A 13978-nucleotide genomic window follows, 5' to 3' on the forward strand; every position below is an offset into this window, starting at 1 on the left:
GGGTTGTCCTCTGTCTCTTCCAGCATCTCCCAGGGGCATCATGGCCTGGAACCCCCTGATGTCTGTAGGGCTTCTGTCATCACATCTAAGGGGTGTGATCCTTCATCCCGTGGCCGGAGGAGAGGCTGGGTGAGGAGTGAGCGCTGCAGTGGGTCTCCAAGGGCCCTCTCATCCCAGGCAAAGTGCTCAAGGCTGTGAAATTACCTAAGATGTGAAACAAATATAACATTGATTTACAGTGTTGTGTAAAATTACCCAAGACGTGAAACAAATATAAGTATTTTTTACTATAAAATATAAACATAAAGGACATCCCCAAAAAGGCACAGAAAAATAAACATTTTAAACATTTAATGAAATGTCTGCAAACAGTGCATTTTCACCTGGTCCACTACCACTCAGCGCCGTTCTGATGGTGTGACATGTAAATGCTATTTAATGTGGGACGTGGTTCACAGTGATGCTTGCTGTCTCCCTCCTTCAGCTTGCTCCCAGACACCTCTGTGCTTCCCAGCACATGAACTGTGATGTAAAACCAGCTTTCTCCGTCCTGCCGCCTGTGTCTCTCTCCTCCCCAGGCTGGGAAGCCGGACTGCACTGAACGCCAGCAGCTGCAGAGGAGGCTGGGCTGTCGGACCTTCCACTGGTTTCTGGCCAACATCTATCCCGAGCTCTACCCATCCGAACGCAGGCCCAGGTTCTCTGGAAAGGCAAGTCATGATAAAAACAAAGTGCAGAGGGCTTCCCTGGTGGCGCAGTGGTTGAGAGTCCGCCTGCCGATGCAGGGGACACAGGTTTGTGCCCCGGTCCGGGAAGATCCCACATGCCGCAGAGTGGCTGGGCCCGTGAGCCATGGCCGCTGAGCCTGCACGTCTGGAGCCTGTGCTCCGCAATGGGAGAGGCCACAGCAGTGAGAGGCCTACGTACCGCAAAAAAAAAACAAAAACAAAGTGCAGAGAGAGAGGAAGAGAACGGGTTGGGTGGTCTCCCAGGATAGGAGCTGAAGTTCAGATGCTCTTCCATGACCCTGGCCACCCAGTCCCAGCTCAGAAGGGCCTCCTTGTGGGGGGTGGCTGGGCTGCCCCATAACCCATCCCAGGGCCCCTTCACCAGGACAGGTGCTGTCACCTCCTTCAGGAGGCCTGTCCTTAGGGTCACTGGCTTCAGATTGACCTCGATCATTTTTATGATCTGAGCATGGAACCTTGAGCTACACTGCAGAGGGTGAAGGAGTGGCCGACAGAGGGCATCTTTACAGCAGAGGGCGGGATTCACTTCTGTGAACATTGCTTACAGCTCCACAACACCGGACTTGGCTTCTGTGCAGACTGCTTGGCAGAAGGGGACGTCCTGGGCTGTGCCATGATGCTAGCTCCTTGCAGTGACAGCCAGCAGCAGCAGGTGGGTGGTCAGTGTTCTCAGACCTGCAAGGGGTCTTTGCTGGGATGGCTCTCCCTTCCCTTTGGGGCATCTCCTTTCAGTGGTCCCATGTCCCTTGACTGTGCATGGTCCCCCACTCTGACGACCCATTCCCCAACCTGCCCCAGCCCCAAGCCCAAATGTGGACCCATCAGAGAATATGAGCATCTGAGCTCGAGGGACATGGCGAGGCTGTTTAGCCAATGTCTTCATCTGACAGATGAGGAAACCGAGGCTTGGAGAGTGGCTAGCCCAGGGGCTTCAAACTCAGGTGTGTCTCCAGGGTTTAAGTGGATAAAGGAAACAAACCCGGGGAGCTGGGCGGAGGCTGTTGTCACAGAGGAGCGCCTGCCCCAGCCTCAGTAAATGTCTTTCGTTTTGTATGAAACCAGATCCAGTATTACAAGATCATCCAAAAATTTAAAAGACACTGGAAATCCAGAGTTTATGGAAAGGATCCCCATTTTTTTCTTTTTCTTTTTTTTTTATCGAAGTATAGTTGATTTACAATGTTGTGTTAGTTTCTGGTGTACAGCACAGTGATTCAGTTATACATATATAAATATATATATAATCTTTCTCAGATTCTTTTCCATTATACCTTATTACTGGATATTGAATATAGTTCCCTGTGCTATACAGTTGGACCTTGTTGATTATCTATTTTATATATAGTAGTTTGTATCTGCTGATCCCAAACTCGTAATTTATCCCTCCCCCCTTTTCCCCTTTGGTGATCATAAGTTTGTTTTCTATGTCTGAGTCTGTTTCTGTTCTGTGAATATCCTAAGTGAAGTAAGTCAGACAGAGAAAGACAAATATCCTAACATATCTCTTATATGTGGAATCTAAAAAAATGATACAAATGAACTTATTTATAAAATGGAAAAGCTCCCCATTTAAATTAAAAATCTATAATCAGAGGTCAAAGAAGACCTGTGTGCAGGCAAATTTCCACCAGGGCACCTTTCTGAAACATCTGGACCAGCTCAAGATCGTTAGCCACCTAGAACCAGAGATGGAGAAAGTGGGTCACCGAGCAGGCACTATAGGCACAGAAACACTGAGGAATCGAGGGGACCCTGGAAAATGTTACCCATTTGCAGCAGTGCCTCAAACCCATAGCTCGTGACTGTGTTCCTAAGACTCCAGGCTTCTGACGCCGAGTCCTGCCCAGAGTAGCTATGCTGTGTCTTTCGGGCATTTAATGGGGATCTATGGGGGCCAATACTTCTGGGCCAGAGGGGGAACTTTAGGGCATCACAGGAGCCTGGGGTGTGTGTGTGTGTGTGTGTGTGAAGTGGGGAGAGGGCTGGATCTGGGTAGACAAGGCTCCTGGCCTCTGGTGACCCTCTGCCTCACTTGTCAGAGGAGACCTTACACACAGATGGGGTCATCGGGTTTCAGAGCTGTGGCCTCATTCGGAACGTTTCCCACACACAGAGCAATGTGGTTTGTGAAACTCCTTCCACAGGGAGAAAGGCTTCCACTGCATGGTCAGGAGGAAGGCAGAGGGTACAAACGCCCCTGGGGATGGGAGGGAAAGAGCACACGAGCTCTCCTGGGGCGCACTGGAGACCAACTCCATGGATTTCCCGGGGCCTCACTCTGCAGCATGGCTGGACCCTTCGGTACCGAGGAAGGGCGGGGTTGCCCTGTGACGACAAAAGTTTATGGCCCAAAGGGCAACACTGAAAGTGACTGGCAGGCACTGACCACAGGGAGAGTCTCTCCTTGAGCCAGAGGTCCTGCTCGTGGGTACATATGGCCAGAAGGGACCTGAATCAGGTCTGAAATCCACACTGAGTCAGGGGAAGAATCTAGAGACAGAGGGTCCTTCCGGCACCATGTGGGCTCCTTGGATATCAGGAAGGTCTCCTTCTATGTTAGAGTATTTCTTCTCTTCAAATTTCCATCTCAGGAATAACTGCCCAGGTCGTGGGACGTCCCCATGATGCTGGATGGAGGTTAGTGTGTCTACTTCTTATCACAACTTGGATGACAACCTGGAAAGTCTAGCCCGCCCCCCAAACCTTTCTCTTTTCAGCCTGTGATGGGGCCTTTGCATAAGTTGTCCTACCCCAAAGGCCTGTATTAAAAAACCAACAACAAAGTGTAACTTCCTGGAGATATTGATCAAATGAGTCAGGTGAGGCCCCAAGAGCCTGGGGTGAAAGGCAGAACAAGTCTTGGAGGGTCCAGCCCTGCAGGCAGGACTGGCGAGGCTCTGGGACCCTAGGGGAAGGCCCTGAGCCTGGAGGACACCCGGGGAAGCAAGTTCTCAATATCCATTTGTCCCCTTTCAGTTTTGCCCTTTTACCAATGTTCTAGAACACCCCAATGGGCACTCACACCTGGCACAGGAGGACAGAGAGATAGCTCTGTGTTGGTGGAAATAGCTCACCTTCTAGCTGTGTGACATCAGGCAGGCCTCTTAACCTCTCTGAGTCTTGGTTTCCTCATCTGTAACTGGGGATAATGGTGCAAAAAGAATGTTAGCTTTTGGATTTATTTATTTATTTACATTCTTGGTGGGGAGGTGGGGATTAGCAAGGGCTTCTGTATCCAGAAAAATTGTGAACTTGCTAAGCTGAAAGCACCATATGCCATATAAAAAAGAAGAAACACCCTCTTTTATGCATAAGTAACTATGTTTATAACAAAGGGAAATCTCCAGGGGCCCCGAATCCAGAGGCAACTGAAATAGAGTCATAGGGCCATGGCCAAGCTCTCCTGCAGGGTGAAGGGGACAGTTTCTGTCAAACCTCAGGAACCCAGAGGCGTTGGTTCCAAGCAGGAGATAGTGACGAAAGCCCATCTTCAGCCCATGACAGATGAGGGGTTGGAAATGGGACACCCATACAAAACCAACTTTGACCTTCACAGAGTAACCTATCTGTGAAAACCGGGACTAGAAAAGACTACCTATTGCCACCAGAAGATGACAAGGAAGCAGGTCTGTAGACAGGTCTTTGCGTTGGAGAAAATGACTCTTCCCTGAAAATTTTTAACCACAAGTTTGTGTCCGACGTGGGTTTAGGGTTCAAATTTATAGGAACTGTGTTGTCTGGGAATCCTCAGGTGGGACTGGCTACCTAACTTGTTGGGCTCAGTGCAAATGAAGATGGTGAGACCTATCACTCAACAATTATTAAGAATTCCTAGACAGTATCAGCATTAAACCAAATATATTACACCAAGAACATTAAACCCTTCTAAGCATGAGGCCCCTGCAGTTACACCGGTCACATGACCATGAAGCCAACCCCGTCTCCCAGCCACAAAGTTAGCGTCAAAATTAGTTCAGGCTGCATTTAGCAGGAACAAACGGAAAATGGTTTTATCAGGATGTGTTTCCAACCTGGGCCCACGAGCTTCCCGCAGCTAAAGCCCCTCTGCGAAGGAATGCATGATCCAGTCCTACGGAACCCAGGAGGAAATGCAAACCATGAGCGAGAGTCAGCAGATACAAAAGACAGAAGGAAAATCACTTGCAGGGCCAGCACAGACATCTCCAGAAAGAGATCCACTCGGGCCTCAGGAGTTTCCTCATCTGCCCTTCCAACTGTACCCTCACAAAACACACAGAATCCTTTATGGCCTCACCTATGATACAGTAAATGGAATAATGGAGGAACTTTCCAGAATGTATAAATATGAATGCAAAAGTAGATGGAATGTGGAGATTTCAGAGGCCAGGGCTAGTCCGGCATCATATCTGTGGACTTGACTATGAGACAGGGTCTTGCTGACCCCAGTAGAATCTGAAGGTTGCCCCCAGACCTCAGCCCTATTGCAATGAGCTCTCCTTCCTTTACCTCCAGCTTTGGAGAGGATCTCCTTCTAGCTGTGCTAACAGCCATTTCCCTCTGTCCCAGCACCTGGATCACATGGGCAGGAAGGAGATCCACTATGGCAGTCCCCACCACCTGTGCTTCGATGTCAGGCGAGAGCAGGTGATTCTGCAGAACTGCACCAAGGGAGGCCCTGACATCCATCGGCAGCAGTGGGACTACCAGGAGGTAAGTAACCCAGCTAGGAAGGATTCAGCGGGGCGGCTGGCTGGTGCGTGTCTCAGGCTCTTCCAAGAGGTCAAGTATTACCATACAAGCCTGTGTCCCTGCTGTTGAACTGAGTGACTTGGCACTAAGGCCTCAGGGGGAGGTGAAGCCAACCTTGCAGCAAAGTTAACCACCAGCATCTTGAAATGTACTGATTTGCCAGGTTTCTGTATAGCTCTGGTCTTGATATGGTGGAGAGAGGAGACAGCCTCTTTTTAAAGTTTATTAGCTTAGGTCACAAGTAGGACCATGGAGCGTGTTACAGAAGCAGTCAACCACGTTGGTGGTGTGGTTTTAGGGGCAATGGAAAGGCCTGCCTCCTGTTCCACAACCAGATAGATGAGGATGTAGATCGTTCTTTCTTCCTTTGCAAATTCCACTCTGAGCATTTCATCAGTTTAGTAAGGCTTTGATTCCCATGACTCCAGAGAGAAGCTTGAGATCATTTCCAGAGGTTATGCATCAATAAAGAGGAAATAGGAGTGTAAGTATTAGGAAATAGGAGGAGTGTAAGTATTTAGGGAGAGTGAGCCGTTTACAGGATTGGGATTGGAAGGTGACAGTATCAACAATAACTGTCCATACATAGTTTTTCCTTCACCTCAAATCCCTTCTGAAATGAGTTAGGGTACAAGTATACAAACAAACAGATTAATACACACATCTTTTAAACATGCCTTTCTTCAACTTTTGCTTGGGAATAACAGGGGCGGGGGGATTAAATAACTAAGCAGAACTCCATGCATCGGTACTCTTAAAGCAGGCTGTGAAAGAGGAAAATCGTATAGTGTAAAACTTAAGCTGAGCTCACGATAAACAGTTGAGAACAAAGCTCTTGGGGCTTTGGTGACAAGTGAACCTAGGCCTCAGGGGGCCCACACATGCTCAAAGAATTCTTAGAAACCAAGTTAAGGCCCTTTATGAATGATCATAAAGGATCATTCTAAGAAAGTCCTCTGGATAAGATAGATTTAGAAACAGCATTTAAAAATAATATGTAAAAGATTAGTGACTAAGATACACCCAGCATCTTTCAGGCATTAAAAAATAAGGCTTTAAAAAAGTATTCTCATTCAGCCATAAAAAGGAGCAAGATACTGTTCATAGCAGCAGTATTCACAATAGTCAATAGGTGGAAGCAACCCAAGGGTCCAGTGATTGATGAATGAATAAACAAAATGTGCTATATATATACAATGGACTATTTTCCCACCTTAAGAAAGAAGGAAACCCTGTCATTTGCTTCAACATGGATGAAGCTTGAGGACATTATGCTAAGTGAAATAAGCCAGTCACAAAAAGACAAATACTGTATGATTAAACTTATATGAAATATATAGAGAAGTCATATTCATACAAACAGAAAATAGAATGGTGGTTACCAGGCACGAGGGGAAGTGAGGAGAGGGAAGTTGTTGTTTAATGGGTATAGAGTTTGTTTTGAATGAAGAAAAAGTTCTTCATTCAAAAAAGGAGATCTGTTTCACAACAAAGTGAATATACTTAACATTACTAAATTTTACACTTAAAAATGGTTAAGGTAGAAAGTTTTATGTTACATATTTTTACCACTACAAAGAAAGAAAGAAAGAAAGAAATTAGGTACTATTTTGTGCTACAACATGGATGAAACTTGAAAATACCATGCAAAGTGAAAGAAGCTAGTCACAAAAGGCCATATATTATATGATTCCATTTATATGAAATGTCAAGAAGAGACAAATCCATAAACACAGAAACTAGATTAATGATTTCCAGTGGCTGGAAGGAAGCAGGAATGGGAAGTGACTGCTAATGGATAGTACATTTCTTTTTACAGTGATGAAATTTTCTGCAATTAGATAGAGGTGATGGTTGCATATACTTTGTGAATATACTAAAATCTGCTGAGTTGTATTTAGGGCATGTGAATTATATCTCTAAATAAATAAATGGACATTATCAGCACTGTTGGTTAAGGTTGTTTAACTTTTCATAAAGAAATTGATTTTTTTTCTTGAAAAGGGGATGGCTACATTCAGTATTAAGTTTGGTAGATTTTGGGCAGGAAGCAGTTATGGTCTTCCAAACATGGCTGACTCAGGCCTTCAGTGTATCCTTAAAGTCTTACTGTATACTGCAGCCTGGTGGCAGCAGTACTAAATTGCAGGATTAACAGAGGGCAGAGATTAAATTAAATCCTTTTGAAAGCAGAAATTTACAAGTACAGTGATAACAATGAATGTCAACAATACAGTATAATGATTGAACATGATCTTTACACTGGCATTTTACTAGCCAGAACTCTCCAAGAAATGGCATAATTACCCAACCACAATAATAATAATTGAATTAATGACCCCAAGGCTCTGTATGATATTTAAATTTTAGGGTTACCTAAATTATATTATATAGTAACCAAAATACTCCAATTCCTTACCAAGCCAGTTCATATCACCTTTATTATTCTCTTAATGATTAGCACAAATCTTAGAAATTTCCTTCTTTGCTGACTGATTGTGGGGGACCAACTCATTTTCTTTTTTTTTTTTTCCTTCTCTCTTTTCAGAATGGAATGATTGTTCACATTCTTTCTGGGAAATGCATAGAAGCTGTGATGCAGGAAAACAATAAAGATTTGTATTTACGTGAGTGTGATGGAAAAGCCAGCCAGCTGTGGCGATTTGACAATGTCAGCACCGTGGATGAACAATGAATGCTACCAACAGAAGGAAAAGAGAAATGTGACCATAGAGGTTCAACTCAAGGGAACAACAGGAGCATGTGCATATCATGAAGGAGACCCTTTGTATTTGTGCAGTGGTGATAGTAGAAACAAAAACTCCACAAATGAATATGGGAAGTCTTTCCTTCCCGTACCTTACTTCATTGACCACTGGCTGTTTTAGAAAAAGAAACACATGGACCCATTGTCTCAATGTCTTCATCACTGGTAGATGATCATTACATGGTACATAAGATTCTTGGGGTTTTTTTTTTCCATTGAGCAGTAAATAATTGCTTTTATCTCTGACTAAGGAAAGAGGCCTGGCAACACCTTCAGGATACACAATTCTGATTGATCAGTTTATCTCAAATGGCCTTATCTTGGATTGTCTGTGTCACCAGCCATGAAAATTAAAGCATGAAGAAAGTGCAAAGTTCTGACATCCAAAAACCATTGCAATAGGCTTATGAGGACAAATTTCATGTTCATTGGTTGAGGCATAGCTCAGAGGAAGGAAGGGAAGTAAGCTACTGAGAGAAAATAGGGTTGGAGAGAGCTTTGACCCAATTCTTCAGCTCAGCCTAGTAGCTGAAAAGAGTCAGTAGACCTGGAATAAGATGTTCTCATGTTAATGAGAATTTCCTCAGAACTTTCTATCTCCATTCACCCTGCCCTTGCTGTTCTCTATCTAGATTAACCACAATCGGATTCTCATGCAATATTCTTTTCTTTAATCATTGGTGTTGGGTCAGCTTAGATTGAACACTCCCACTAACAGAAATGTGTACAGTTCAGAAACTCTCCTGATGCCCTGTTACAGGGTTTGCGCTGATTGGATCAGAATGAGCAACATTTGCAAAAAGGCAAACCTCCCTGGGAGGGAAATGCCAGCGTCTGAGCCAAAATTCTTATGAGAGGAACTAGAGGTGGGTGTTAATGTCCATGAAAGGGCTGTCTCTGAGCCAGTAGGAAATGTCTGGGACCCTCAAATATGCCCACACCTGAACATTCAGTCATAGAAGAACACATCTCCATCAGGGCAGAGCCCATGCTAGCAAAAGCTGAATGGCCCTCTTGTTGTGACTTGGCCCACCCAGTTGGGCTGTAAGAGTTGCTGAGTGGGGGTGGTTCTGTGATTGAGAAGACATGGTGCTGGGTGGGGGACCCTGACACCCAAGGAGATGGGAAGAACCCCCAAGCGAACCAGTAGGATGTGGGGGAACTGAGGGGGAAGGAGAAGTGGATGCTAGACAGGACCGGCACCCTTGAAGGGTGGCTGAGAGGGGGGAGGGGTTCCCACTCCTGGAGGGACCTCAGGGGCTCAGATCAGGGGCCCAGCATTTCCCCTGCCCAATCGGCCGGGGAAATCTGCTGGGCTCTCAGGCTGGGTCCTATGCCCTCAGAGGTCCCCTCTGGGCTGAGTTGGTCCTGGGGACATAGGAGAAAGGCCGGGAGAGAACAGGAGAGGCAGACGGGAGGGACCCTTCAGGACCAGAGGAGTAGGAAAGGAGCAGAGAGGGTTTGCCCCACCCACTCAGGCACAGGGAGACTGCTGAGCTCCCAGGCCAGTCTCCCAACCTCCAAAGTCCCCTCTGGGTGCGTGGGTCCTGGGGGCATAGGAGGGAGGCTGGGGAGATCAGGAGAGGCAGGCGGGAGGAGCCCTCTGGGACCGGAGGAGTGGTAGAGGAGTGGAGGGCATTTGCCCTGCCCATTCAAGCCCAGGAAACCTGCTGGGTTCCCAGGTGAGGTCCCCCACCCTCTGAGACCAGAGGCAGGGGCACACCTGGGCCCTTCTGTTCTGTTGAGCCTAAGTCCCACCCCCCCCACCTTTTCCAGCCCCATGTATCCTAAGCATAGGCCCCACTCACTGCTCAAACCTCACCCCTGCTCAGGCCCTGCCCTCCACAGCGAAGGCCTTTTCCACCTTTTCTTTTTTCTCTTCCTCTTTTTTACTATTGTGGCTCTGTTTTACTTTCCAGTTGTTGTTTCATCTATATTTTTATTTTTAGTCTAGGGAACTAACACAGCTGTTAGTTTCCTAGTCTAATTTTATTTTTTACTTTGTTATGGTTCTCCTTTTTTTTTTTTTTTAACCACCCCACGCAGCTTGCAGGATCTTGGTTCATGAGCCGGGGGTCAGGCCAAAGCTCCTGCGGTGGGAGCTCCAAGTCCAAACCACTGGACTAACAGAGAACCTCAGAATCCAGGGAATATTCATTGGAGTGAGGTCCTCATCTCAGCACCAAGACCCAACTCTACCCAACAGCCTACAAACTCCAGTGTTGGAAGCCTCAGCCCAAACAACCAGAAAGACAGGAGCACAACCCCACTCATAAGAAAAGAAAAAAAAAATGAGATGGGAAAAAAATATGTCACAGATGAAGGAACAAGGTAAAAATCTACAAGACCAAAAAAATGAAGAGGAAATAGTCAATCTACCTGAAAAAGAATTCAGAGTACTGATGGAAAAGATGATCCAGAATCTCAGAAATAGAATGGAGGCACAGATTGAGAAAATAGAAGAAATATTTAACAAAGATCTAGAAGAACTAAAGAACAAACAGAGATGAACAGCACAATAACTGAAATGAAAAATACACTAGAAGGAATCAATAACAGAATAACTGAGGCAGAAGAATGAATAAGTGAGCTGGAAGACAAAATGGTGGAAATAACTGCTGAGGAGCAGAATAAAGAAAAAAGACTGAAAAGAATTGAAGACAATCTCAGAGACCATTGGGACAACACTAAATGCACCAACATTCGAATAATAGGGGTCCCAGAGGAAGAAGAGAAAAACAAAGGGTCTGAGAAAATATTTGAAGAGATTATAGTCAAAAACTTCCCTAACATGGGAAAGGAAATAGTCAACCAAGTCCAGGAAGCTCCGAGAGTCCCATACAGTATAAAACCTAGGAGAAATACACAAAGACACATATTAATCAAACTAACAAAAATTAAATTCAAAGAAATAATATTAAAAGCAGCAAGGGAAAAACAAAAAATAACATACAAAGGAATCCCCATATCACCTGACTTTTCAGCAGAAAATCTGCAGGCCAGAAGGGAGTGGCAGGATATACTTAAAGTGATGAAAGAGAAAAATCTACAGCCAACATTACTCTACCCAGCAGGGATCTCATTCAGATTCAATGGAGAAATCAAAAGCTTTTCAGACCAGCAAAAGCTAAGAGAATTCAGCACCACAAAACCAGCTTTACAACAAATATTAAAGAAATTTCTCTAGGCGGGAAACACAAGAGGAGAAAAAGACCCACAAAAACATACCCCAGACAATTAAGAAAATGGTAATAGGAACATACATATCGATAATAGCCTTGAATGTAAATGGATTAAATGCCCCAACCAAAAGACACAGACTGTCTGAATGGATACAAAAACAAGAGCCATATATATGCTGTCTATAAGAGACCCACTTCAGACCTAGGGACACATACGACTGAAAGTGAAGGGATAGAAAAAGATATTCCCTGCAAATGGAAATCAAAAGAAAGCTGGAGTAGCAATACTCGTATCAGATAAAATAGACTTTAAAATAAAGACTGCTACAAGAGATAAACAAGGACAAGAGATAAAGAAAGACACTACATAATGATCAAGGGATCAATCCAAGAAGATATAACAATTATAAATGTTTATGGACCCAAAATAGGAGCACTTCAGTATATGAGGCATGCTAACAACCATGAAAGGGGAAATCGACAGTAACACAATAATAGTAGGGGACTTTAACATCCCACTTACACCAATGGACAGATCATCCAAAGAGAAAATAAATAAGGAAACACAAGCTTTAAGTGACACAATAGACCAGTTACATTTAATTGATATTTATGCAACATTCCACCCAAAGTGGCAGAATACACTTCTTTCTTTTCAAGTGCACATGGAAATTTCTTCAGGATAGGTCACATCTTGGGTCACAAATCAAGCCTCAGAAAATTTAAGAAAATTGAAATCATATCATATCACGCAGCTTTTCTGATCACAATGCTATGAGATTGGAAATCAATTACAGGAAAAAAAACTGTAAAAACCACAAGTACATGGAGGCTAACAATGCATTACTAAATAACCAAGAGATCACTGAAGAAAGCAAAGAAGAAATTTTAAAAAACATAGAAACTAATGACAATGAAAACACAACAACCCAAAATCTATGGGATGCAGCAAAAGCAGTTCTAAGAGAGAAGTTTATAGCAATTCAACCTCACCTCAAGAAACAAGAAAAATCTTAAATAAACAATCTAACTGTACACCTAAAGCAACTAGAGAAAGAAGAGTAAAGAAAACCCAAAGTCAGTAGAAGGAAAGAAATCATAAATATCAGAGCAGAAATAAATGAAATAGAATAAGAAGAAAACAATAGCAAAGATCAATAAATCTAAAAGCTGGTTCTTTGAGAAGATAAACAAAATTGATAAACCCTTAGCCAGCCTCATCAAGAAAAAAATGGAGAGGACACAAATCAATAAAATTGGAAATGAAAAAGGAGAAATCACAACTGACACCACAGAAATACAAAGGATTACAAAAGACTACTACAAACAACTATATGCTAATAAAATGGACAACCACGAAGAAATGGACAAATTCTTGGAAAGGTGCAATTTCCCAAGGCTGAACCAGGAATAATTAGAAAATATAAACGGACCTATCACTAGTAATGAAATTGAAACTGTAATTAAAAATCTTCCAACAAACCAAGGTCCAGGACCAGAGGGCTTCACAGACGAATTCTATTAAATATTTAGAGAAGAGCTAACACCACTCCTCAAACTCATCCAAAAAATTGCAGAGGGAGGAACACTCCCAAATTCATTCTACAAAGCCACAATCACCCTGATACCCAAACCAGAAAAAGATATCACAAAAAAAGAAAATTATAGACCAATATCACTGATGAATATAGATGCAAAAATCCTGAACAAATACTAGCAAACAGAATCCAACAACATATTAAAAGGATCATACACCATGATCAAGTGGGATTTATCCCAGGGATTCAAGGATTCTTCAGTATACACAAATCAATCAATGTGATACACCATATTAATAAATTGAAGGAGAAAAACCATATGATCATCTCAATAGACGCAGAAAAAGCTTTTGACAAAATTCAACACCCATTTATGATAAAAACTATCCAGAAAATGTGAATAGAGGGAACCTACCCCAACATAATGAAGGCCATATATGACAAACCCACAGCAAACATCATTCTCAATGGTGAAAAACTGAAAGCATTTCCACTAAGATCAGGAACAAGACAAGTGTGTCCACTCACCACTCCATTTCAACATGGTTTTGGAAGTCCTAGCCACGGCAATCAGAGAAGAAAAGGCAAAAAAAGGAACACAAATTGGAAAAGAAGAAGTAAAACTGTCACTGTTTGCAGATGACATGATATTATATATAGAAAATCCTAAAGATGCCACCAGAAAGCTACTAGAACTAATTAATGAATTTGGTAAGGTTGCAGGATACAAAATTAATACACAGAAAGCTCTTGCATTCCTATACACTAACAATGAAAAATCAGAAAGAGAAATTAAGGAAACAATCCCATTTACCATTGCAACAAAAAGAATAAAATATCTAGGAATAAACCTACCTAAGGAGATGAAAGATTAGTACTCAGAAAACTATAAAATACTGGTGAAAGGAATCAAAGATGATACAAACAGATGGAGAAATACACCATGTTCTTGGATTGGAAGAATCAATGTTGTGAAAATGACTATACTATCCAAAGCAATCTACAGATTCA

General features: G+C 43.4%; 1 protein-coding gene and 1 long non-coding RNA gene across 2 annotated transcripts in view; one reads left to right on the top strand and one right to left on the bottom strand.

Moving 5' to 3' along the window:
• The window catches only part of GALNT15 (polypeptide N-acetylgalactosaminyltransferase 15), a 39314-nt gene extending 30993 nt beyond the window's left edge, over window positions 1-8321 (top strand). Inside the window, exons 7-10 of the mRNA XM_060011513.1 lie at window positions 579-710; window positions 1297-1401; window positions 5298-5441; window positions 8029-8321. Of these exons, the coding sequence (XP_059867496.1) occupies window positions 579-710; window positions 1297-1401; window positions 5298-5441; window positions 8029-8175 (528 nt within the window). The 3' untranslated portion in view covers window positions 8176-8321. The remainder of the gene's footprint in view (window positions 1-578; window positions 711-1296; window positions 1402-5297; window positions 5442-8028) is intronic.
• LOC132425111 (uncharacterized) lies at window positions 114-13527 on the bottom strand. Its single transcript, XR_009519340.1, has 3 exons — window positions 13496-13527; window positions 3824-3888; window positions 114-204 (listed from the first exon to the last, which is right to left on the bottom strand). It is a non-coding gene; the product is annotated as an uncharacterized lncRNA (long non-coding RNA).
• Between the last annotated feature and the right edge of the window lie 451 nt (window positions 13528-13978).

This window comes from Delphinus delphis, chromosome 4 (genome assembly GCF_949987515.2).
Source record: "Delphinus delphis chromosome 4, mDelDel1.2, whole genome shotgun sequence".
NCBI classification, from domain to species: domain Eukaryota; kingdom Metazoa; phylum Chordata; class Mammalia; order Artiodactyla; family Delphinidae; genus Delphinus; species Delphinus delphis.